At 39.0% G+C, this 27,210-nt stretch overlaps 1 protein-coding gene across 2 annotated transcripts; it reads left to right on the top strand.

The window, feature by feature from the left end:
* The first annotated feature begins 3,885 nt into the window (after window positions 1–3,885).
* Window positions 3,886–27,116, top strand: RARS1 (arginyl-tRNA synthetase 1). 2 transcript variants are annotated; one of them, XM_032627269.1, is made up of 15 exons: window positions 3,886–3,978; window positions 5,288–5,422; window positions 8,788–8,976; window positions 9,903–10,011; window positions 10,704–10,804; window positions 11,248–11,369; window positions 12,315–12,435; window positions 13,886–14,015; window positions 14,991–15,095; window positions 18,097–18,275; window positions 18,635–18,744; window positions 21,499–21,604; window positions 25,490–25,662; window positions 25,804–26,051; window positions 26,888–27,116. In XM_032627269.1, the coding sequence occupies exons 1-15, from the start codon at window positions 3,934–3,936 to the stop codon at window positions 26,995–26,997; spliced, it is 1,983 nt and encodes a 660-aa protein (XP_032483160.1). In that variant the 5' UTR covers window positions 3,886–3,933; the 3' UTR covers window positions 26,998–27,116. The 2 variants fall into 2 exon arrangements, with proteins under 2 accessions (XP_032483160.1, XP_032483161.1); XM_032627270.1 differs by lacking the exons at window positions 3,886–3,978; window positions 5,288–5,422 and having other exon boundaries at window positions 8,788–8,887; window positions 26,888–27,113.
* The last annotated feature ends 94 nt before the right edge of the window (window positions 27,117–27,210 follow it).

Raw genomic sequence — 27,210 nt, 5'->3', positions numbered from 1 at the left:
CCCCTGCCTTCACTTACAAATTCTTATATGCTTTGCTTTTCCCAATCTTGCCATCTCAGCTCACACCCAATTCCCCTCCTTTCTGCTTTCGAGTAAACTTAGCTCCTGGCTCAGACCACTTGCATTTGCTATCCTCTCTGCCTAGAACCCTGTTGACTGAAGAAAAAAAAAAGCACAACCTAAAACTAAAAACTGAGAATTATGGGGGGTTTTGGCAGACAAAACTGAGGACTTTCAGAAGGAGAAGAACACATTTTGTACATTAACGCATATATGTGGAATCTAGAAAAATGGTACAGATTAACTGGTTTGCAAGGCAGAAATAGAGACACAGACGTAGAGAACAAACGTATGGACACCAAGGGGGGAAAGCGGGGGTGGGGCGGGGTGATGAATTGGGAGATTGGGATTGACATGTATACACTAATATGTATAAAATAGATATAACTAATAAGAACCTGCTTATAAAAAATTTAATAAAAAATTTAAATGCTGTGCTAATTGTAGCTTATTTAAAGCCTCTAGTCCTATAATTCTTTGAATTATTTGAAACTGAAACAGGAGGAAAAAATTAAAAAGGAAAACAAAAAAAACCCCTGAGGACTTAAACCTGGGATACAGCCTCTCAGTTAGATCTGAGGGACTGCTCCCAAGAGGTAAGGGGTGAGCCAGGGTATATAGGAGTTTTTGTAACAAAGACCAGGTAGTCAGAGCATCGAAAGATCACTGTTACAGAAAACTAGATATCTCAAGTTAATGAAGTTAGTACTTTTCTATATATGGGAAGATGCAAGAGTCTGGGCTCATTGAAATCATTCCTTTGATATGCACCTTAACTATCTAGGACAAGTATCCTGCTTTTTTTCCATCCTGAATCCCCTCAGGGTGCACAGCTGGGGGTTGCTGCAGTGGCTTAGGGCTTGGCAGTGGGCAGCCCGTTTGTCTCCATCCTAAGTTATACTGGGGTTCACCGGCTGGGGGGCTGTAATGTGATGGCTTGATGGCTGCAACATCCTTTGTTTGCTGATACAGCAGGCAACATTTTTCACTCACAACCCTCCTATTCGTTACATTAAGAAACAGCTTTTTACCAATGTCCTGTAACAAACTGGGTGATATGCACCTCAGGGTGTAGGAAGACATTCTAAGGGGGCTTAGGGCCTGGATACATGAGAAGAATCCATTTACAGATTGTGAATTTTTGTATACTCTTTCCTAAAATTTCTTTACCCACAAATTCAGTTATCCAGTTCTCTTTTTTATATCTCGCTTTCCACAGAGAAAGGCATAACACCCCTCCCACTGCCCTGGGTGTAAACTAACAGAAACTGAACAAGGCATACTTTCAGGGAGGAAGAGATTTTCCCCTACCCTCTAGGTTTTTCAGGCTGCCTGGTCTAAGAATTAAATTGACATGAGACAGGTTAGCATGAGAAATCACAGGAACTTTTAGTCATATGTATACATGGGAAAAACTCAGGAGAAATGAGGAACTCCCAAAATGGCCCAAGCCGCCACCTTAAATACCATCTTCATCTAAAGACAAAAGAGGGCATTGGGGGTAGGGGTTTGGGACTTCCAAGGGGAGGAAGGCAGTTGTTCACTTAGAGATGGAAAAGCGAGTGTTGGGTAAATAAACGGAGAAGACTCTGATCTCTAGGCCCTGCCAAGTTTCCCCCAGTACACCTAGCCCACATTCTTTGCAGATATCGCTGGTGATAGCTCTATTCCAGGAACAGGCCCTTTATCTAAATTCTTTAGGTCACTAAGGGCAAGGTAAAAAGAAAGACTTCCTGAGTCTTCTGTTTCATAAAAATAATCAGCCTAAAATAATCCTCACACCAAAGAGACACATTTTGAGGTGGCAGATTTTGCTTCTCTGCAACTTCAAGAATTTCCCCTGAGGGTAACCCCTTAAGCACCAAGCAAAGGAAACTTACTAAAAAGATGACCCTTTATCCCGCTTTGTTTCAAAGGCCCAAAGGTGGACATCTATCTGTCCATTGATTTGTCCATTCACCAACTCATCCTTCCCTCCATCCATCTTTCTCTCTTAGAGAAGTAAAAACGTGTCACAGGGACATATATTAACACTTGTGTTTGGCTTAAAAATAAAAGCAAACTTCAAAAATAAAAAAATAGGTAAAAATGATATGAAGTATTTGACTTGACAAAGAGAACTGGCTTAGCCAATTAATAAATATGGTAAACATTTTCCATAAATTGGATGAGCTAAATTCGCCGCTCCATGGTTTTGATGAAAATACATTAACAGCACTTACAAAAGAAACAAGATGCCAGAAAATAGTTCATTACCACTATTTCAATTTGTTGCAAGAGCTTTCAGATGTCAACTTTAAAAAGCCTGTAGACTATGGTAAGAATTTTAAAAATTCATTCATGGGCCACAGAGCAAAAAAATTTAGAGACCACTGTTTGAAGCACTGGGGATCCAGGGAAGAGTGAACAAGACAGTTGACATCCCTGTCTTCTCAGAACTTACATCCCAGATTAGCTGTTTAAAATTTTAGTTCAAATGTTACCTGCTCAGAGAGACCTTCCCTGACCCAAGTGACTCTACCACATTACCTTCCTGGCAATTAAAACTCATTGAGGGGTTTCCCTGGTGGCGCAGTGGTTAAGAATCCACCTGCCAATGCAGAGGACACGGGTTCGAGCCCTGGGCCGGGAAGATCCCACATGCCCGGGGAGCAACTAAGTCCGTGAGCCACAACTACTGAGCCTGCGCTCTAGAGCCCACAAGCCACAACTACTGAGCCCATGTGCCTAGAGCCCGTGCTCCACAACAAGAGAAGCCAGGACAATGAGAAACCCGAACACTGCAATGAAGACCCAACACAGCCAAAAATTAAAAAAAAAAAAAAACCTCAAGATTGTTATTTACTTTCTTTTTTTTAAATTTCTTTATTTATGGCTGAGTTGGGTCTTCGTTGCTGCACGCGGGCTTTCTCTAGTTGCAGTGAGCAGGGGCCACTCTCCGTTGCAATGCCCAGGCTTCTCACTGCAGTGACTTCTCTTGTTGCAGAGCACAGGCACTAGGTGCGCGGGCTCAGTAGTTGTGGCTCTTGGGCTCTAGAGTGCAGGCTCAGTAGTTGTCGCGCACGAGCTTAAGTTGCTCCGCCGCATGTGGGATCTTCCCAGCCCATTGGTAGGCGAATTCTTTTTTTTTTTTTTTTTTTTTCCCGGTACGCGGGCCTCTCACTATTGTGGCCTTTCCCGTTGCGGAGCACAGGCTCTGGACGCGCAGGCTCAGCGGCCATGGCTCACGGGCCCAGTCGCTCCGTGGCATGTGGGATCTTCCCGGACCGGGGCACGAACCCATGTCCCATGCATCGGCAGGCGGACTCTCAACCATCTGCGCCACCAGGGAAGCCCGGTAGGCGGATTCTTAACTGTTATTTACTTTCTTGTCTGGTATCTCTATTCCCTCTAAAATGTAACTTCCATGAAAGTGAGGACCTTGTCGGACTTGTTTCCAGCTGTGTTCCAGCGCCTGGCATAGTGCCTGCATATTAATGTGCATAATAAATGCTGTTGAATAAATTAATGGATTTTGTTAGTTCTGTACCCATTTCACGGAGTGGTTAAATGAAGCCCTTGAGAGACAAAGGCTTTAGGTAAGTGCCTCTGTCCAAGTCAGTCGAGCACATGGTCCGATTCCCCTCAAATCCTTTGCCCTCGTCCCAACATCAGAATCTAAAGGCTGCAGCCCCACCCCCACCCCCATCCTGGCAGAAAATTCCCGCGGGTTCTCCCCGCAGTGTCTCCTGGATTTCACCAGGGGGCAGCAGAGGCGACACCCACGAGACGGCTGGGCGGGGCCGGGAAGGGCAGAGGGAGAGGGGTTCCGCTTCCGGCGGGGCTTGCCGCTTCCGCTTCCGGCGGCTTGGTGGGTAAGGCGCTGAGGAGAGGATGGACGGCCGGGTTGCTCATTGCTCCGCGCGGCTGCTGCAGCAGGTGGGACCGCGTGGGTCCGGTGGGAAGGTTTGGAAGGGAGGCGCCGGGGCCCGGCTGCCGCCCGGGCAGCGATAACGCGACGGCAGCGAGGCGGGGACCGGCCTGCGCTGCCTCGGAAGCATAATGCCCTCCCAGAAACGCTCTCCCAGAGGTGGGAGAGGAAGAACCCGTGGTTTCCAGGCCCGGGTGACGGTGACGTTCAGCGAGGTGGAGGGTCCCCCTCTCTCTGACTTCCCCAAGCCAGCGTGTCCGGAGGGTGGGGTGCTGGAGCCTGGCGTGTTGAGTACAGCCTCGAGCAGTGCTCGTCTTTTCCCGAGCACGCGCGCGCCCTCGGTGGAAATGCGGGACCAGGCAGAGGGGCCCTGGGTCCTGTTTGCAGCTCAGCCACCGTTCTCGTCGTGCTGCTGAGCAAGAGGAACCCTGAAAAGCCCGTGCAGTCGTTCATTATCAAGCAGGAGTTTGCTCTCTTGCCCTCAGTATTCGTGGGGGGAAGAACTGTCATACTTTGTCAAAAAGTGACAGTTCCCTTACCCTCTAGGCCCAGGTAGGGAGAGGTGGGAGGGGTGATGGGAATGTAGGTTACGCGGTGTCATCTCATCACGGGAACTGCTTTATGCTAAATCCCTCACAACAGTACAAGTTGGTCAGGTAGATTGGCACGTTCTTTACCGCTCTCCTCGCATGGTCTTTGTCCGTGTGGGGCTGTAAGTACCCTCTCGCTGGGTTGTGATAAGAATAATAGAGATAATTTCTGAAAAGTGTTAGCTCAGTGCCTGGAACATAATGTATGCTCATTTATGGCAATGTTTTCGGCTGTAGTTATGTCCAGGTAGACAATCTGACAGTTAAAGTGAGGGCGTGTCTCCCTTAGTAATGCAGTTAGGTTAGAAGCTTGCTTTTCTTTTGACTGGACATGTCTTTAGTTGGAGGAGAACATCTATGCTAGGACCTACGACCCTGGAAACAAAGAGAGGAAAAAATGGGAAAATCCTTGTGTCTCAGAAAAGGCGGAAGGGGTGGCACTTGAGCCAAAAAAGAAACAAGCGATCTGAAGCTTATCCCCTTGCATGCTTAACACTCCTGTTTCTCCCCGCCAACACACATGCTTCATTTTTTCTTATCAAGGATAATATCCTAATGTCATCAAAAACCTCAAGGAAGAAAAATCACAGCTTATCCAAAGGAAACTCCTTCATTCCCATCACCTCTGCCACACCCAGGTGGAGAGGAGGGGAAAGGAGGAAGTAAGCCTGTGGTTCAATTTATCACATCGTATGATGGACCGAACAAAGTGGCTTTTCTTTCCTAGGAGAAAGAGATTACGTTTCTGACTGCTGAAATTGATCGGTTGAAAAACTGCAGCTGTTCAGAAGCTTCTTCAAATTTGGAACAGTTGCGGGAAGAAAATTTAAAATTAAAGTATCGGCTGAATATCCTTCAGAAGGTGAGTACTCTAGGTTCTAGTTTCATTCTACAGTTTAAATTATTGTGTCTTTTTTTAAAATCCTTGTTATCGAAGATTCTGAAAGCATGCCCTGAGGAATTTGGAAAAAGGAGTGAAGAAACCATGTCCTTTCTCCCTGTGTGAGACAAGTTAGGACTCAGTTTTTGGTGCAGATAATGGAGCAATTGCTCTTGTCCTTCTAGGGCCCTTTGAAATGTTTCATCACACTAAGTGTTTGGCCAGCTTAATTTTACATAATTGCGTCTCTCAAATGGAAATATTTTTAAATACACCCACAGCCCTTCTCTGCTTTAAGTTGGTTATTGTACAGTTTTACTTTTGTATTTTACAACATCATATATATATATTTTTTTTTTTTTCCACTTAGAATTTCAGAACATTTTTTTCCAGGAAGCTTGTGTTGTACTGTTTATTTAATGACTTCATGATCTAACAGTGTTTATAAGTTTTGTCAACATAGTGAGCTTGCTTCAGTTGGGGTTTTAGTTTCTTGGCCTGCCTTTCAGGTCTGCTGATGACACATCCTAGAGGATGACCTCACTCCCATAATTGTTCTCCTGTGTGTGTACTACTTTCAGCCAGGCTGCACTGGCGTTATACCTTTTTTCCAAAGCTTACCCCATTTATTCATCTTAGACTCTGCCTGCCCCACTCCCGTGAAGTCTTTTTTATTACCTACTGTGATCTCTTCTGCTTAAAATAGCTTTGAGTCTTCTAAAATCACAAAATTCCTTTTCCATGGAATTGCCCCCAAAATATCTCACCTTTCTGATTACCTCATTCATTCTGCACTTATTTTTACCCATTTCCCTATTATATTTATTTCAATTCAGAGGTATTGTTAAATGCCTAATATGTGCTAGAGTCTAGGAGGGAAAAGATACAAAAGGAAGTACAATGTATTCTAATACACATTTTCATAATGGGAACTAGCTCTAATTGTAAATAGGAGAATTCTGTCAGTGTAATGTGGAAGGCATATTGGTTCTTTCATAGATACTTTGCCCTACTGAGTAACAGCACTGAATACAAGGTACACAACAGAGAACAGCAAGCCACAGAAGAATAAATAGTGCGGGATGCCCATGCTCCCTACCTACCCTCTTCCTCTGGCTCACTTTGGCCACATGCTCTGAGTTAGAAACACGTGTTGGATGGTTGTCTCAGAGGCATTTTTGCCCTTGTTTTCATTAACTCAACAGCCTCAACTCTTCTGTATACCCCCTCCTACTGAGCTGTCTTCCCGCCCCCCAAGATTAAGTCTTATATTTACTTAGTACTTATTAGAATTATGGGTACGTTTTTCACCAGTGACAATGTTAAGATTGCTATGTGATGGTGCTCTTATTACAAAATCAGAGATTTTGAGTAATCTGCTTCTGATGCTAATTTCTCTTAAGCTCTGTGGTTTTAAGAGGTGTTTTTTTGTTTTGTTTGTTTTTTTGCATAATGTGAGGTGTTTCAGAATGCCTATATTGAGTTATAGCAAAGGTGTTTGTACCGTATGTAATATTTCTTAACCTTATGGAACTTACCATTTGAGGGGAGAAAAGACTTGCACATACGAAACAGGTTGGGGAAAAGTATTTAATTATAGTCAAATACTTAATTGCATGGTGCAGAAATCAAGTACAATGGATTCATATACGTGTGTTTACATATATACACACAGAGACATACACACATCCATACATATATACTGATATTTCCAGCCTTTAAAAATAGATGGAGATTTATCTACAATTGGTTTTGGGTCTTAGGATCATATCTAATAACTTTAGTATTGTGTCGGCCAAAAAGTTTGTTCGGGTTTTTCCATTAAGATGTTAGAGAGAAACCCGAATGAACTTTTTAGCCAACCCAATATTTGTTATTGGAAACCTTTACATTGTGAAAAGCATATCTTCCCCTTTTTTGAGTGTGTCATCACAGGGGAGTCAATTACTGACTGACTAAAAATTTAAATCAGTATTTTAGTGAGTTTAAAGAATATAATTTCTTCCATAATGGTAGAGAGGGTGACGAGGAAGCATAGAACCTGAAATGCTCCATTCCAGCAGTACTGACCATGAATCCTGACTTTGCCACTTGCCTTTGTTATCTTTGGCCGGTTACTTAATCTCTAGCCCACAAGGAAATGATGATAGTAGTCACAAACCGAATTTTTGTTATGTAGATGAAGTAAAATAATGCACATAAATAAATAAAGCACTTGACTCAGTTCTTGAGACTCAAGTTACTGAGTAGTACTCAGTTCAGTACTACTCGAATAATAGTTTTCATTATTGTTGCCATTCATATTGCACATCATTGGCATTTTGACTGATGTAAAGTTGTGATTACTTTGTAGCAGCATTTTCATTTGTATTCCGTTATGAGCATATGTGTTCAGTCACCAGTCATCTTGACCTGCTACATGGCAGGTACAATGCTAGGTGCCAGGGATAGAGCCATAAATAGGACACTTCCTTTGCAATCAGAAGTCTGGTGATACAGACAGATAATTTGGAGAAGGTATGAAAAGTGCAATAATAGAGGTAATTAATTAATTCTACACTATCTTAAATGAATATATTCCACTTCAGAGAAAGTGAGAAATAGGAGGTAGTAGTAGTCCAACATGGGAATAGCAGTAAGACAAAACAACCTGTTATTCTGATATATTAATATTACCCAGCAGTATTTTTTATCTGTTTCATTTCATGCCTTGAAGGGGTCAACATTTTAATGGAGAGAATATATTTTTTAATTTCTTTTGTCCATAGAGCTTTCAGTTCCAGCATTTGATAAGAAGTTATTTAGGATTTATTTTGTATTATTTTCTCAGTGCTTTAGGGAAGCTGAGAAAATCCCATCAGCCCCTTACTCTCTATTGCTAATTTCTGTTCTGATAAAATAACTGTAGAGGGCTTCCCTGGTGGCGAAGTGGTTGAGAGTCCGCCTGCCGATGCAGGGGGCGCGGGTTTGTGCCCTGGTCCAGGAAGATCCCACATGTTGCGGATTGGCTGGGCCCGTGAGCCATGGCCGCTGAGCCTGCGCATCCAGAGCCTGTGCTCCGCAACGGGAGAGGCCACAACAGTGAGAGGCCCGCGTACTGCAAAATAAATAAATAAATAACTGTAGAAAGAAAGTACTCGGGACATTTTTACATGTATGTCTTAGATGCTATGGGATAGACTTGTTCTATTAATGTTTCTCAGCATATCCTAGGTATGAGAGCATTACACTATCAGTGTATATTACCTTTCAGTTCTTCTGAAGACATTTCAAGGTTTTGCAAAATATTTGGGAAAATTTTGTATGATAATTTAGAATTTATTGACATTTTTATTCTTTTCTTACAGAGTCTTCAAGCAGAAAGGAGCAAACCAACTAAAAATATGCTTAACATCAATAGTTGCCTACAAGAGGTCTTTGGTTGTGCCATTAAGGCTGCCTATCCAGGTTTGGAAAATCCTCCACTGATAGTGACACCAAGTCAACAGCCCAAGTTTGGGGACTATCAGTGTAATAGTGCTATGGGTATCTGTCAGGTGATTATATTATTACAAAGCATTCTTGATGATTTGATTTTCTTAAGCATTATAATTATCATTACCATTTGCATAAATAATAGCAAATTGTATCCTCAGTGAAAACATTTTCCACAGTTCTGAAAAACTTGAAGAAAGGGAATATGTGTGTTTTTAATTTTTAAAAAGCACCAATTTGAATATTTAAATTATATATATATATATATATATTTTTTTTTTTTTTTCTATACATATGTATTCTCAATGTTTAAGGGTAATAGTTGGTATTATTTTGGCACTTCCCTCCTTTTGTGTCCAGGATGGCTTTGTGTTATTGTTGAAGGATTAAAAGTTAGCTGTCTAGAACCAGCATTCCCATCAAATATTTGGTGGAGATGTGTCTCTGAGGTGGGCTTGTGTATTTCATATTCAGGCAGAGGAGTTCCCTATTTCTAATAGCTACATTGTCTAATGTGTTAGTAGTTTATTGCCCCTGGTTTGGGACTTTTTGCTTCCTTCTCATTGCTGAATAGAAAGGCTTCATCTAAAGAGACCAGATTTTTTTCTAGATAATTTTTGTGTGTCTATGCTGGGGTTAAGTTTATAAGGGTGCTATTTATTACTCAACTCTGAATATTTGCAAATTAGGATTGTGAATATCCTGGAAACGGGCATTATAACTAAAGACTTTAGAAGTCTTCATTAAAAAGTTCTAGTTAGTTTTGGCAACTCATTTTCAAATGGAGGTCCTGTGGTTTTGGCGCTTTTTTATTCCTTCTGGCACTTCGATGTCTGATGCTTTAATCAGTCCCTTTACAAGGTTATTGGTTTCTGCTTTTCTGCCTTTTGATGGGTCTTATGTCAAATGCATCTGATGCTTTGTCAGTTGTGCATTTCCTACTGCCTTGCTGAAGCCTGTTGTGTAATGAATCATTTATGTTTTATAGATGCTCAAAACCAAGGAACAGAAAGTTAATCCAAGGGAAATTGCTGGAAACATTATCAAACACCTCCCAGACAATGAATATATTGAAAAAGTTGAAATTGCTGGTCCTGGTATGTCATAATGTTATCTTTCTTAAGTAGTTGTATTGATTGCTGAGTCCTTTAGAAATAAGAAAACTTTTTTTAGCCGTGCCACGCGGCTTGTAGGATTTTTACCAGTAGTTTGCCGACCGAGGGATTGAACCCGGGCCCACAGAATTGAAAGTGCCGAGTCTCAGCCACTGGTCCGCCAGGGAATTCCCAAGAAAACCATTTTAAATATAAACATAGGGTTATAACTTGTATACTGAACAAGATGATGAAAGCACCTTAGATTGAGAGTTAGGAAACTGTAGTTTTAACTAGACTTAGCCACCCTAGTCTTGGATGAGTTAACTTTTTCTCCCTCTGGCTTAGTTCTTCATAAGCAAAAAGGAGATAGATCATGGCAGGTATTCTGTACAAAAGAATCACCTCTTTTCTGTTAAGAGGTAAATAAATCATTTGCTGAGAGTGAAGGGGCCCTGAATTAAGTAAGAAGCTTTCAGGAGAGTGGTGAAAGTTTGAAATAGATGCTGAAACAGGGAACTTACAGGAGTGCTCAAGCCAAGGCCCCAAGTGGTGTTGGAAGCATGAAAAGTTTTGCCAGAATCAGACTAAGGCTCCGGAGCCAGCGTAAGTGAAATTGAGAAAGGCTTTGGGGGTGAGCAATCCTCAAGTTTGGAGGCTGTCTGATTTTTTTTCTCTTCTCTATTGTTCTTTAGGTTTTATTAATGTCCACTTAAGAAAGGGCTTTGTATCACAACAGTTGACCAACCTCTTGGTGAATGGTGTTAAACTACCTGCCATTGGAGAAAACAAAAAGGTATATGTACAATTTTTGATTGATATAATAGTACATTAGAATTGTGTTAGTTGTAACTAGGAATGGCTTTTACTTCTTATACTGAGATATAATCATTAATACTTTGAGATTATGAACATAGCTGTGAAGTAACTTTTCCCCTGGGTCTTGATTGCTATGTGATTTTTTTTCCTTTCATTCCATAAAGCATTTGAGGTAGCCAACCGATATTTATGAGTTATCTCTGAAATAGAGAATAGATTAGAGAATAGAATTTGTTTAAGCAAATTTGATTATTTTTCAGTTAATAATGGACAGGTTTCATCAGAAAACCTAACACAATTGAATTACAATGCAAGCTACTGTTTAAGTCTTAAGTTTATTATTAAATGTTATTAATGAATGTGTTAGCAGAATAAAATGTTTATACCCCTTTAAAAAAAAATCTTTATTGTTTATCCTAGGTTGTAGTTGACTTTTCCTCTCCCAACATAGCTAAAGAGATGCATGTAGGCCATCTCAGGTCGACAATCATAGGAGAGAGCATGTGCCGCCTCTTTGAGTTTGCAGGATATAATGTGCTGCGGTATGTACTCTTGGCTTTCTTTGGAGATTTCTATAGACAAGGGAGAATGTCACTTGAGAAAGAATCTTTGACTAAATCAGTGATTCATCAGTGTGGTTCTGCTTCATAATCACCCATTAGGCTTTTAAATTATGTCCTTGGCCCCTCCTCTGGACTAACAGCTTTTAAGACTTGGGGTAGGGGGCGGAACCAAGGAAAAAGCTCCCCCATTTGTTCCACAGATATTTCTTGATTGCCTCGTGTATACTCGGGGTATATAGTCTAGTGGGAGAGGTAAGCAAGAAACAGATGGTGCTGGGCCTCGTAGGCCATGGTAGGAAATTGGGATTTTATTAAGTGTGGTGAGAAGTTATTGGAAAGTCTTAGTAGGGCATGTAGTCTAATTAGAGATTACTCTGGTTTCTGTGAAGAAGCTAGGCAACTGAGGGAGAACTATAGTAATGAATCAGAAGGCTGTTTTAATAATCCAGTTAAGAGGTGATCTGGTGGTTTGAGATTAGATGAAAGCCGTGAGGAATGAGAAGTGGTTGGATTGACATATTTTGAAGAATTTTGTCCATTGACATTTGGGAACCACTAATGACACTAAGATAATTAGTTGAAAAGTTAAATTTTCATGAAATTGTGGTAATGACCAACATTGGCCCAGCTGCCATTGTCCCAGTTAACTACACAATAAACAGATCACAGTCCATTGATAGGAACTTCATTCAGCAAATCCTAGAGGCCTGCTGTTTGCAGCCTCCATTCCTGGGTATGCGATGCTAAATATAACAGACCTGGTCTTTGCCTCTCAGACCAGTTGAGGAAACACCTCCATAGAAAGATATTACTAAATGTGATGTACTGGCACTTAATGTTAGTGGCTCCTAATGGAATATAATTCCTCTAATTTAACCATGTTTATCATTTTAAAGCGATTTTATGTTCTGTTTTTGGTATTAGATTAAACCATGTAGGAGATTGGGGAACCCAGTTTGGCATGCTCATTGCTCACCTGCAAGACAGATTTCCGGATTACCTAACAGTTTCACCTCCCATTGGGGATCTTCAGGCTTTTTATAAGGTTTGATTTTATTTATTGTTCTATTATTTGTGTGTTTATCATTTATCACAATTATTTGTTTTCCTTAGGGAGTTTAAAATGGTATTTGAAGCTACTATAACAGTTGCTAAACTCTGTTACTTAACACATCATGTTTGCTTTTTTTATTGGTGTATGTTAAAAATTTAATTCTACATTACCCATTCTTAAGTGAATTTAGGAGTTTGTTAGTCAAAATACATTTTAATATTTAAAATTTTCTGATGCTGTAGTTTTCGTCTTCATTTTATATATTTTGAAAGCATTGTTAAGTATATATAAACAGTTTTTTAAAGACAATTTACCATAAACCATAATTTTAAATCAGTTAGTGTGACTCCTTTACTTATCTGTATACAAACATTCAAACATGTACTATATCATTTGTGGTTATAATATCATTTTTGTATTCTGCCTGTTAAACATTTTATCAAACTCTTTCATGTTACTTTATAACAGCACATTATTTTGGATTTGTGGACCAAAGTTTATTTCACTCCCTATTGTTGGATTTTCTTCCCCCATTTGGGGGGAGCTCAAACTTCATACTGTAGGTCTTTTTCCTTTTTAAAATTGTTTCCTTATGATAGACAGGATCCCAAGAATAGGATTACTGCATTAAAAAGTAAACATTTGTGGGTTTTTTGGTTGGTTGTTATTGGGTTTTTTGAAGTTATTTTTGTCTTTTGGTATGTATTTTCTAATGAAAAAATTGAAAATAAATTGTTTACTGGTATCAGGTGGGTGAAATAACTTATAGTCTCTTGGGATTCTGTGCACTGAATATAATGAGGCAAATCTATTAATGCAATAAAATGTTTTTAATACATTGCTAAATTTTAAAACCAAGGTAAAAGAAAAGCCATATATTTCCAGTTTTTTTAAAACACATAGATCTGTAATTATAAAGAAATGTCTAGAATTTCCATCAAAATGTTATTGCTGGTGAGTTTGGGATGGGATTAACAATATATGTATATATTTTTTTTAGTAAGCATGTGTTGCTTTCAAAATAGATATAAAAACAATGAAAGCAATTTTATTTTTAATTACAAAAAAAATTGTTCATCCAGAATGGAAAATAGAGCCCAGAAAATTCCCCCTCATCTGTTAGCTATTCATTATTACTCTCCTGGAACATAGCATTGGTGTGAATTGGAAAAGTAGAGGTAGCACTGTGGTGAGAATTTTATATTTTTAAGAAAAATTATTTCAGAGGAAATAATAGGGTTTTATTGGCGCATTCATCTGTAACAGTACTCTTTGTTGAGATAGAGCACTTGCTCTGGTGTTCTAAATTTTTACTTCCTCACTCTGGTCTATTTGTGGGGTTTGTCTGGGTCTTTTTGAGAAATGTACAAATTTTTTATCTAGAAATATGGGGGTCACTCTTTACAAACCTTACCTTTTTTTTTTTTTTTTTTAAACACAGGAATCCAAGAAGAGATTTGATACCGAGGAGGAATTTAAGAAGAGAGCATACCAGTGTGTTGTTTTGCTCCAGAGTAAAAATCCAGACATCATAAAAGCTTGGAAGCTTATCTGTGATGTCTCCCGCCAAGGTGAGTTTCTGGGCTTTGTTCATTCATCTAACAGATACTATTGCATACAGTTTCTTGAGTATTCAAAATTGACCTTGAATGACATGTTAAATTTTCAAGGACTAGCAAATAGATTATTTTTCTTAAGTATTTTCTGAAGTTGAAACTGCAAAGAAAGTTTATAAAGACAGGCAGGTGCAAAATTTAACTTCCTCAGAAGTCAGGAAAAATTAGGAAAGAAAGTAGAAGAGAAAAAGATGCTATTCACAGTAGCCACCAAAGCTATAAAAATAGTTAGGAATAAGTCTATCCAAGAATGCGTAGGGCTAAAATGAAGGGAAATACGCAAAAGGATGGAATGGAATGTTTGGACAGAGTGTCATGCAGAATCCCCTAGTTCTCCACATTCATTTGTGGTTTTAAGACAATTTTAACATAATCTGAAAGGTCACTTTGAGGAATAAATGAACAAGAAGAGCCAGTAGATCTTTGGAAAAGGCTGATGGCTGTTTTGCCACACTAGGCAGTAAAATGTGTTGTGCTACTGTAGGTTATCTTGTGTCACTAATGCATGGCTAGAGAAACAGATAAATGGTACAAATTAGAAAAAAACTATATAAGAAAATTCAGTAAACAGTTGAACTCCAAATAGGAAAGGCTTTTCTTTTTTTCTTCTCATTTACATTTTCTAAGAGTAAATTTTTTAAAAATTACAGTAGGTATTTGTTCCTTGCAGGAACAAAATAAATGTAGACAGGAAAAAAGGAAATACATTATCTGTATTCCTACCCACTATTAATAATTTTGATATGTATCTTGCTATATTCTTTCCAAATTTTCAAAGTGGCAGTATGTATGTAATGCTCTGTTTCATACATTTTCATGTAATTAATTTCCTTCCAAATGCTTCAATTACATAATTTCTTTTAAGGTAAGATGCATGTTTCCTATTTGTTTAAATTATACATTTTCTTTATTTGGTAACTTTTTCCCTAGAGTTTAATAAAATCTATGAGGCGTTGGACATCTCTTTAGTAGAGAGGGGAGAATCCTTCTATCAAGATATGATGAATGATATTGTGAAGGAGTTTGAAGATAGAGGTGAGTTGTTTTTTTTTTTAACTTTATTATACAAATTTTCAAACATAGGCAAAAGCGGAGGGAATATTCTAGTAATCCCCAACTCCATGCACTTGTTACCCAACTTAATTATGAATGCAGGCCGATCTATGTCTATCCTTTCCTATATACACTGCTTATATCATATAATTTCATGTATAACTGCTTTGGTTTGTCTCTGAAACAACAGGCCCTTCATCCCACCCCAAAACCACAATACCATTACTATTCCATGACAGTTAATAATTCCTTAATATTAAATAGTGAGTCAAGAGTTCAAATTTCCCAAGTTGATTCATAATCTTTTTTAATCATGAGTATTTTTTTTCAGTGTCTGCACATTTGTTTACTATAAATTCTGTAGGTCATGGGTTTCTCTCCATTAGCCCCATCCTTTTTTCTCATTTATTTGAAGAAACTAGGCTGTTTGTCTTACAGAGATTCCCATATAATGTTATGTAACAATTCCTCTATCTGTATTTTCTAGAGAGGTTTGATTAAATTCTGGTTTGTGTTTTTATTTTCTTCCCTTTTTTGTTTTGTCTTGTTTAATTTGCAAGAATGCCAATTTTTGGTTGGCTCTCTTACTATGATGTTAAGATGAATTAGTGGGTTTAGGTGTTGTCAGCCTGATCTATCCTTTAATTTCCCCATTAGACTTTCCCCTAGAGGTTTTAGCAGCTGTTGATTGTCATGACTTTGTTCCAGTATTTCATTAGAGATTGGAAAACGGTGACATTCTGTCATTCCTTTGTTACCTGGAATTCTCATGTGCAGAACTTTGTCACATAATCATTTTGATTATCCTAAGGTACAATTCATAGAAGACAAACAGTATAAATTCTTGGTCCTTTATTTTTCTTTCTTTATCAATTTTCAGAATAATAAATTAATTTCTTAATATCTTCCAGATGTGACAACTGGATTGCTTTTAGCATTATTGTAAATTAGGTTTAATATCTTTTATGTTTTTCGACCATTTCCCTTAGATCTGGATTCAACCAATCTGATATCTGCAAGGAAACTTGGTTCCTTGAATGACAAATGGTATTTGTTAGTCACATTCTGGAGCCTAGGGACCATACTTTTAAGATAATGAATTTTTAAAAAGTTTTTTAATTGAGATATAGTTGATTTACAATGTTGTGTTAATTTCTGCTGTACAGCAAAGTGATTCAGTTATATATATATATGTATATATGTGTATGTATGTATGTGTCAATACATATTTTTTGTATTCTTTTCCATTATGGTTTATCACAGGATGTTGACTATAGTTCCCTGTGCTGTGCAGTAGGACCTTGTTTACCCATTCTATATGTAATAGTTTGTATCTGCTAACCCCACACTCCCACTCCCTCCCTCCCCCCACCTTGGCAACCTCAAGTCTGTTCTCTGTGAGTCTGTTTCTGTCCTGTAGATAGGTTCATTTGTGTCATATTTTAGATTCCACATATAAGTGATATCATATGGTATTTGTCTTTCTCTGTCTGACTTACTTCACTTAGTATGATAATCTCTAGGTCCATCCATGTTGCTGCAAATGGCATTATTTCATTCTTTCTTATGGGTAATATTCCATTGTGTATATGTACCACATCTTCTTCATCCATTCATCTGTTGATGGACATTTAGGTTGTTTCCATGTCTTGGCTATTACAAATAGTGCTGCTGTGAAGATAGGGGTGCGTGCATCTTTTCGAATTATAGTCTTGTCCAGATACATGCCCAGGAGTGAGATTGCTGGATCATATGGCAACTCTAGTTTTGGGTTATTGGGGAACCTCCATACTGTTTTCCATAGTGGCTGCACCAATTTACATTCCCACCAGCAGTGTAAGAAGGTTCCCTTTTCTCTACCCTCTCTAGCATATTTTATTTGTACACTTAAGATAATGAAATTTTAATAATGAGAAAAGCACAGAGAAGTTAGTAACTTCCCAGAGTTACATAGCTAATAAGTAATAAGTCTGAGATTCAAACCTGGGCAGTCTGGCTTCAGAGTTTGTTTTTTGTTTTGTTTTGTTTTGTTTTTTCTGGTACACGGGCGTCTCACTGTTGTGGCCTCTCCCGTTGCGGAGCACAGGCTCTGGATGCGCAGGCTCAGCGGCCATGGCTCACGGGCCCAGCCGCTCCGCGGCATGTGGGATCCTCCCGGACCGGGGCACAAACCCGTGTCCCCTGCATCGGCAGGCGGACTCTCAACCACTGCGCCACCAGGGAAGCCCCAGTTTGTTTTTAACCAGCATTTTATAGTGCCTTCACCTTACCGAGCATCAGTTTTCTAAAGTGTAAAAAAAAACAGTAATAACAATATTTACTGCAGAGAGTTATGGTGAAGGTTGAATTTAAGGCTTAATATAGTATTTAGCACATAGTAGCATGCACTCAAAGATAGCTGTTTTTACCATCATGTACTCTCCTGTCCTTTCTTGCATCCAAGAATTTTGTCTTTTTCATTATGAGTGTATGAACATGATTTTATTTTTACTTTTCACTAACCATTCTAAATGCTAAATCCTGCCATGTTTGTTTCCTGAACTCTGTTGCAGTTTTAACTTTAAAACTGTAAATGAATGAATACATTTTAAGAGGTAATGATAAAAATTGCATCCTCCTCCCAAAGGAAGGCTATGACTCCAGCTTGAAAACAGCACAGATTTCCGTGCTCTGTGTCTGCTGAGCAGGTGGGCTCCAGTGGGATGCTCTATGAAGAGTTTGGGCTCCAGTGGGATGCTCTATGAAGAGTGTAGTGTTAGTCCAGAAAACTGCCAGGATATCTCACCTGTGCCCTGAACACACCCTGGGTGCCCAGACAACCTTGACAATAGCCATTTTCCAAGGCTCATACTAGGTCACATTGAGGGAAAAAATCCTGTGATTTTTTTTTTTTTGAGCTCTCTCATAAATATCCTATGATGGCTAAGCATTTATAGTCCTTTAAGATTCTTTTAACATTATTAATAAAGTTTTTTTCTTCTAGGATTTGTGCAAGTGGATGATGGCAGAAAGATTGTGTTTGTTCCAGGATGTTCCATACCATTAACCATAGTAAAATCAGATGGAGGTTATACCTATGATACATCTGACCTGGCTGCTATTAAACAAAGACTGTTTGAGGAAAAAGCAGATATGATCATCTATGTGGTAGACAGTGGACAAGTAAGTGAGTTTGAAGATTTGTATATGTTTAGATTGTCCAGTTGGTGAGGCATTTGGCCCTATAAGACCCTATAAATTTCCCTACAAAAATTCAGAAAAGTAGTGTAATATAAGGAAAAGTACAGGGTTTGGATTTGGCCAAACTTGTACACTTCTCAGCTTTCCCGCTTGTCTCTGTAAACTGAAAGGGTGTTCCTTTTCTCATGTATAAGGAATAAAGAAGAGCTTTTACAACTTTACTTGCCTTACAAGATGTGTGATTTAAATTTTACAAATTTTTATTCCTGAGCAGAAGAGCTTTCAGTCATTTTTTAATTAGAAAGTTTAGCAAGTAACTTTCTCTTTCTATTTCTTTGTAGTCTTTACACTTCCAGACAATATTTGGTGGTGCTCAGATGATTGGTTGGTATGACCCTGCAGTAACTCGAGTGTCTCATGCTGGATTTGGTGTGGTACTGGGGGAAGACAAGTAAGTCTGGAAAATCTGAAGGTGGAAGTGACACACCTAACCCCCAGATTTCTTTGAAAGAGGCTGTATTTCATTTGATACCATAGTCTACGTATGCTGGAGTGGTGTACGCAGCTGAGATGTTTTGTACCTATGTCTCGTCACTGCCAGAGAATGTAGCCTTTTAGGGAGAATTCAGAGAAATTGTTAACATCTTACATTTAATATTGTCTTAGGATCACTTAGCTCTTTAATCACCATATCATTTTAGATTTGGTGACATGGCCTAACTACTACCATCACGTAAAAGTGGGTGATGTTTCTAAAAACTGCATAAGCTAGCTCAAGATGCTTAACAAGCCAGTGTACAAAAGCCCTAATTAAGCATGTAAAAGGCAGGCTAGGGGTGTCAGGGTATTTATTTTAGATACAAGATTTTATGGAGACCACATACCTTAGATCAGACATTTAATTGTAACATATGACTCTTCTGTATAGCTGTGCTTTTTTGTTAATTAGAAGACACTGGGTCCTTACCGTGAGCCATGGCCGCTCCGTGGCATGTGGGATCTTCCTGGACCGGGGCACAAACCCGCATCCCCTGCGTTGGCAGGCGGACTCTCAACCACTGCGCCACGAGGGAAGCCCCTATTGGTTTTTTTGACTAACATTTAGATGATTATTCCTACAGTTAGGAGAAAATTAACACATTTACCTTTTATGTCTAATATTTATCACCAATATTTATCTATTGGCATTTAATTTATCATGTAATGGCTAAGGAATTTTTTACTTCTTTTTTTGGTTGTTTTATATTTCTGCATTCGGTATCATGTAATTATGGTGTCCTACACCATAAAAAAGAAAAATAATATCAGTGATAGTTAGCCAGTAGCAGCCTACCGTATTTTAAATATTGACATTAAAATGCTCAGATTCTGCCATCTATTTTTTAGTGAATTTTTCTGTTTTAAGGCTTTTTTACAATAAATAACTTACTTTACTTGATCATCTTCCTGTTTATTGAGCACCTCATTGGCTGGGTGCTCCACAGTGTATACATGATGATAACATAAAACATGGCCTCCTTCCTGAAGAAGAAGCCTGTCATCTAAAGCAGAGCAGTTCCCTGTGGAGCCTGTTAAAATATACATGCCAGGCCCTACCAGGAGAGTTACTGACTTATTAGGTCTACAGTGGGTATTAGGCATCTGTTTTTGAAAGCTCTTTTGGTATTCAGGTATGCATCCCTCTTATTAGAACCACTGGTCAGAGGAGTAGACCAACACAAAAAAACAAAAATTCAAGGCAGGCGCAGGTAGGGAATAATGGGAAAGACCAGTTATTGCAAAGTGGAGACATTAAGGAAGGCTTTCTTAGCATTTTGGTTAGGCTTTATGATGGATATCATTTCATCACACAAAATGTCTGGAAGTTGTTGGAACACTCAAGGAGGGCAGGGGATGGTATAAGGAAAGCTATGGAAGTATTTAATATATTTTTGGAATAATAAAGGAGTTTTAATTCTATAATGAAGGGCAAGATGATCCTTTTTAAGGTAGCTCTGAACATATAACTTCAACAGGAAGTATCACAATTACTTTGGCAGACTTTGTGTTAGATAGAAAAACATGCTTCCTTTGTACCATTATTGGGATTGAAGGATTTTTTTAACTTAAAAAAAAACAGAAAAAGACAGACATCATATACTTGAATGTCTTGCAACTTCTTTTTAATAGGTAAAATCCAATTTTCATGAAATGCTTTTTTTTTTTTTTTTTTTGCGGTACGTGGGCCTCACTGTTGTGGCCTCTCCTGTTGCGGAGCACAGGCTCCAGACGCGCAGGCTCAGCGGCCATGGCTCACAGGCCCAGCCGCTCTGCGGTATGTGGGATCTTCCCGGACCGGGGCACAAACCTGTGTCCCCTGCATTGGCAGGTGGACTCTCAACCACTGCACCACCAGGGAAGCCCCTCATGAAATGCTTTTTAATAGTGCAGTTACCCAGGGCAGTGCTTATCAGTACTTTTGCCCCATCCACAGAGATTCTGATTTCAGTGAGTATGAATGGGGCCCTGGCATCCAGTGGTAAAGTTCTCAGGCTGATTCCAATATGCTTCTAGGGTTGGTTACCACTGGACAGATGGAATTACTATTCAGAGAAATGCAAGTAAGATTCCAGTTAAGAATTTGCTTATTGGGCTTCCCTGGTGGCGCAGAGGTTGAGAGGCCGCCTGCCGATGCAGGGGACGCGGGTTCGTGCCCCGGTCCGGGAAGATCCCACGCGCCGCGGAGCGGCTGGGCCTGTGAGCCATGGCCGCTGAGCCTGCACGTCCGGAGCCTGTGCTCTGCAACGGGAGAGGCCACAGCAGTGCGAGGCCCGCGTACCGCAAAAAAAAAAAAAAAAAAAAAAAAAAGAATTTGCTTATTTCCCAAGCAGTTCTAGAAGCAAAATAGTTAATTAATAATTTTCTAAGAAGGTAAAACAACTGAGCCAAACTTCGTGTTCAGAAAAATGAACAAATTAACGGATGTCTTCTTTTTTTCCGTTTTAACGAATGTATTAAAGGTGAACGTGTAGAGAATGCTGTTAGGGGTCTAAAGCATAGAATGCTTGGAGTTGAGGGTTAATAGATGAAAGACACTTGACTGTATCTAGGCATCTTCCCTGGTTGTCAGCTGAATAAGGCAGTGTCAAACCTTAATTTTCAAAGATTTCTAAGTTGGAAGGTCTGCTTCAAAATCTGTTTAACTGGGACATTTAAATTTTATTAGGAAGAAGTTTAAAACACGATCAGGTGAAACGGTGCGCCTCATAGACCTTCTGGAAGAAGGACTAAAACGCTCCATGGACAAATTGAAGGAAAAAGAAAGAGACAAGGTAATCCAAAGACTTATTTGTGTATTGTGTAGCATGCATGGTGTTGTGGTTTTTTATTTTTGTCTTTATTGAGAGAACTGGAAAGGATTATAAGGAGTCGGTCCACTTTTGATAGGCTTATATTACTCAGATTTTAGTGCACAGTTTGTTTCTTGAATTGTTGAGTATTTATTGTGAAAATACAGTTCTTGGCTATTACAAAAGGCCATGGCCTTTTTCGCCTTTGTTAATGTGGCACAGAATATCTGCTTCTTATTGGCAGTTCACCTGTCACTGCTTTGAACCAGTGATGGGAGAATATTGAAGATTGAGACGGTCTGAGTGAAGAGCCTACATTAGAGTGTACATCTGCTGAGCTCCTTTGTCTGGGAGCATTTGTAGAATGATCATAGCAGTAAACACCTACCACTCTCGGCCACTGACGAGCCATCAGAGTAGGAAACATGATGGGCTTTCATAGCACCCTTAGAAAGGACTGTGGTTGGATCTGTGTGGAATTTGGAGGAACTGCATCAAAGTGGGGAAAAAAGCATCAAAAAAAATTTAAGATGGGAATAACAGAGGTCAAGGATTGAGATTCAAAGAGTCTTAGGTCTTTTACTCTCCTGCAAGTCAAGTGGTATTTTGGAACGAACATAATTACTATAAACAGAAGAGTAAAATGACAGAAAGAGACACAGAATAGGAAGAAATGTAGACATCAAAGAGCCAAACAAAAAAAAGGTTCTTTGAGGACCCACTGTCTTGTTTGGTTTGGGTAGATCACTGATAATCCAGAGAGCATGAAGGCAGGCTGTAAGGCTACATTCTTCCCATCTGTTCCCTTTCCACCGTTAGCAAAATGAAATGTAAAATACTTTTTTTCTCTATTTCCGGTAGGTGGTTGTGAGGTATACCCAGTTGGTATCTCCAGAATGGTTTTGCTTTTTAGTTCTGGCCTAGGCACAAGTGGCACAATCAGATGAAAAATGGAAAATTTAGTCACCTAATCAGTTTGTTTAGTCTGCATGATAACAAAAACTGCTTTGACTCTTCTATTTATTTGGCCATTTCAGCTAGTATCTTTTGATTTGCATACAGTAAAACGTAAAGCTTGATGAATTTTTACACACACATATGTATAGACATGATAACACCAACCAATCAAGTTATATTTCCATCACCCCAGAAAGTTTCTTGTCACCATAGATCACTTTTGTTTGAGGACTTTAATGAAATCATAACGTGTGTTCTGTTTTCCAGGTGTATCAGTAGTTCATTTCTTTTTATTGCTAGTTAATAGTATGTATGTATTTATGACTGCATTGGGTCTTCATTGCTGCTCTCAGGCTTTCTCTAGTTGTGGCGAGCGGGAGCTACTCTTTGTTGCGGTGTGCAGTGGCTTCTCTTGTTGTGGAGCGCACAGGCTTCAGTAGTTGTGGCACACGGGCTCAGTAGTTGTGGCTCACAGGCCCTAGAGCACAGGCTCAGTGGTTGTGGTGCACGGGTTTAGTTGCTCCGCGGCATGTGGTATCTTCCCAGACCAGGGCTCGAACCCATGTCCCCTGCATTTGTGGGTGAATTCTTAACCACTGTGCCACCAGGGAAGTCCCTAGCTAATAGTATTATGTTTCTTCTGTTGATGGACATTAGGGTTGTTTCTGTTTGTTGACTATTACAAATAAGAAGTTAATTTCAGCATTGCTGTTCAAGCCACTCTATGGGTACATGCACTTTTTCTCTTGGATGTATATCTAGGAATGGCATTGATGGGTTGTAGGGTGGGCTTATGCTTAACTTTATTAAAAATTGTGCCAAGGACAGAGTTGTAACCATTGTACACTCTCACCACTAATATGTGATTGTTCCAGTTGCCCCATATCTTCCACTATAACTTTTTGTGAGTCTTTTATTTTAGCTTTTCTGGTGAATGTGTATTAGCATCTCACTATGGTTAAAATTTGCATTTCTCTGATGGGTAATTTATGTTGACTATTGCTTATTGGCCATCTGGGTGTCTTTTGTGAAGGGTCTGTTCAAGTCTTTTGTACAGTGTTTGTTTTAGACCATCTATTCATTTATATTTATCCACATATTTACCCTTTCCTGTGAACTTTATTCCTCCCTGCAGTTTTTTTTATTGCCCAGGTTTGGTTTGGAGAGGGAGTTAGGGAGTTTCCTTCTTTCCTTTGTACTTACCTTGCTTGGGAGTTGCAGAGCTTCCTGTGGGTTGGGTTCCTCATCAGTTTAGGAAAATTCTCAGCCATATTTCTTCAAATATTGCATCTTTGCCCCATTCTATTCTGGAATTCTAAGTACATATATTATGTTAGAACTTTGATGGTCTCCCAAAGTGTCTTTCACTTTTTTTTCCACTTTTCTTCTCTCCGTGCTTTATTTTGAATATTTATGTACTTCAGATATTTTGCTGTTCTGTATTCCAAGTGTCTATTGAAATTTTGCTTTTCATACAATTTTGTCTCTCTAATTATTTGAATACCTTAATCATAGTTTTCTTTTTAGCTTTTCATTTTGAAATTTTTCTTCTAGCTTTTCATTTTGAAATAATTTCAGACATACCAAAAATTGTAAAATGGTACAAAGAATTCGCACATTAGCTTCCCCAAACATTAACATCTTACAGCTGTAGTATGATTATCAAAATCAGGAAATTAACATCGCTGCAATACAATACACTAATCTGCGGACCTTAGTCAAGTTTTGCCATTTGTCTTACAGACGTCCTTTTTCTAGTCCAAGATCACATGTTGCATTTAGTTTTCATGTCTCCTTATTCTTTTTTAATCTGGGCAGTTCCTTGCTCTTTCTTTGACTTTCATGATCTTGACACTTACGAAGGGTCAGGTTTTTTGTGGAATGTCCCTCAGCTGGATTTATCTGGTATTTCCTCATGATTAAATTCCAGTTATGCAGTCTTGGGAAGATAGTTCTTCTCACTTTTTTATTTCAGGAGGCACATGATGTTGATATTTCTCATGATTGTTAATAATTTTGATCACTTTGTTAAGGTGATATTATCAGTTTCTCCACTGTAAAGTTACTATTTTTCTTCTTTGTAGCTAATAAGTATTCTTTAAACAATTCCAGACTTTAAAGTTGCTGTTGACTTGTTTTTGTTGTTTCTGTTGTCTTGTTTCTCCCTCCCCCTACCTCACCTCTTGGTTTTTAGTCATTTCATCTGACATTGTGGATGAAAAATTATAACGGTTCTAGATAATATCATCATCCTAGTTAGGTTTTCTGGCCAACAGATAGCATGCCGGCTGGTTGTCTTAATGGTGTCCTTGTGTTGATGCTCTCTGCTGACTTCAAACGGTTGTTTCATATAATTTATTCAGCTTTTAAGTAGTTGATTTTGCTGGAAGGGTTAGTCTACTTCAAGCTACTGCATCATGTCCAGAACAGAAATCCTTACTTACTTACTTGTGACCTAATAATGCTTCAGAATGTATGACCAAATTTAGCAAAACAATATTAGATCTCCAGTTCTTGACACCCTATTTTAATTCCAGTTAATTACCTGACCCTAATTTTTGTTTTTATTTTACTGTACTTGTTTCCTGTAAGCTACCTCAGAATCTTTGATGGAATGAAGCGGATATAAACTAATAATTGGTGCTTTCCGTTTCTCACTTACTGAGTAACGTATTCAAGCGGACACTTCATAATTTACAAATCAAGTTTCTCATGGAAACATTCTTCGTTATGCAGAGCTGATGAATTGTATTTTCATTGTTCACTTCTTTGTAGATTGGTCCATGTTTTCCTACCTCAGTGTTGATATTTATTAAAGTTTACTGATTAAAAAGCACCATTAGATGCTCCTTACGCCCATCTTTTGTCTATGAGACAGGATTATGAAGTATTTTTTTCTTTTTCCAAAAGGTCTTAACCACAGAGGAATTGAAGGCTGCTCAGACATCTGTTGCTTATGGCTGTATCAAATATGCTGATCTTTCCCATAACCGGTTGAATGACTATATCTTCTCCTTTGACAAAATGCTGGATGATAGAGGAAATACAGCGGCTTACTTGTTGTATGCCTTCACTAGAATCAGGTAATTGTGGGTACAACCTTGTTTTATTTTGAATCAAATGATGATCATTTCTTGTTTATATCAGTCACTCCTTATTACATGTTTCAATGGAAAAGAATGTACTTAACAAAGGGGAATGATGGCTGTTACCTGATTTTTCAGGTCAATTGCGCGTCTGGCCAGTATTGATGAAGAAATGCTCCAGAAAGCTGCTCGAGAGACCAAGATCATTTTGGACCATGAGAAGGAATGGAAACTAGGCCGGTGCATTTTGCGGTTCCCTGAGGTTCTGCAGAAGATTTTAGATGACTTATTTCTCCACACTCTCTGTGATTATATCTATGAGCTGGCAACTACTTTCACAGAATTCTATGATAGCTGCTATTGTGTGGAGAAAGATCGACAAACTGGTGAGTGGTTCATCCAATAGTCATTTTGGGGATTGGGCACCAACAGGGCATTTATTTGAGTTGGATGTAGGTGGTTTTCAATTTATTTTATTTATGGAAACCACCTCCCCCCCATTTTTCCCCCAGTTACACATTAATCCATATCATATACACAAGACAAAATGAGCTAGCTCTAATAAAAGCATAAACGGAATTCTTCCCATTCCCAAACTGACTAGTTTCCCCACCCTCAGGCTCATGGGATGGAACCATAAGACTCTAAAGAAAAATAATTAGGAGGCCACTAGGAATAGGATATTTCCAACAAAAGCAGTGTGACTAAGGGTCCCAGGATGAATCTTTGTGGTTCTTGATAACGAAAACTACCCTTGGGGGAAAAAAATGATACCTTTTGTAGGCTTTTTGCTCTACCCTGTTACAGAGTTAATGAAGTAGACTGAATTAATGTGTTACATGGCAAGTAGGCATTTCTGAGAGTCATGCCTGAGAACTAAAACTTCATTAGGAAAAATATCTCACCATTATGGTGTTAAAGTTTATAGTTAATTCAGACCATGAGGCCTAGGAAAGAACTCTAAAAAGAAAGATAAAATACAATCTAATCAATGCAGGCCTTGTATCTCTTTTATCATCAGTTGAAAACAGATTTCTTGAACAGAACACTTCTATTTCTTAGATTGTTTCCCCTTATAGTTTAAGGTAAAGGTGATTCTAATTAAAGCCCCAAAACATCTATGGGTTGGGCTATTCACTTCTCAGTAAAATCCAGAAGTAACATAGATTCTTTAATAGTGATTTGTAAAAAGAAAATTTACTGTCTTTTTCTATGTTCTCAGGAGAAGTATTGAAGGTGAACATGTGGCGTATGCTGCTATGTGAAGCAGTAGCTGCTGTCATGGCCAAGGGGTTTGATATCCTGGGAATAAAGCCTGTCCAAAGAATGTAATCCTCCTTAGGTTTGAACACTGTGTGTTTTTACCAAAGTGGCCATTAGCATTGTTTGCTTTTTCACAATCATCAATCATGTGGATACAAAAACAAGTAAAAGAAATTTGTCAGCTATCTACAGAACATGTGGTTCTTTTTTTTTTTTTTTTTTTTTTTGCGGTACGCGGGCCTCTCACTGTTGTGGCCTCTCCCGTTGCGGAGCAACAGGCTC

The sequence above is a fragment of the Phocoena sinus genome, chromosome 3, assembly GCF_008692025.1.
Source record: "Phocoena sinus isolate mPhoSin1 chromosome 3, mPhoSin1.pri, whole genome shotgun sequence".
In the NCBI taxonomy this organism is placed as follows: Eukaryota; Metazoa; Chordata; class Mammalia; order Artiodactyla; family Phocoenidae; genus Phocoena; species Phocoena sinus.
Note: the sequence above shows the minus strand (reverse complement) of the source record. Positions and strands in the feature narration are given on the sequence as shown.

Coding starts and splice junctions, on each gene's coding strand:
- RARS1 (XM_032627269.1), top strand. CDS start 3,934: ATGGACGGCCGGGTTGCTCATTGCTCCGCGCGGCTGCTGCAGCAG. Junction 10,805..11,247: donor CCATTGGAGAAAACAAAAAG/GTATATGTACAA, acceptor TGTTTATCCTAG/GTTGTAGTTGACTTTTCCTC. Junction 21,605..25,489: donor AGGAAAAAGAAAGAGACAAG/GTAATCCAAAGA, acceptor TTTTTCCAAAAG/GTCTTAACCACAGAGGAATT.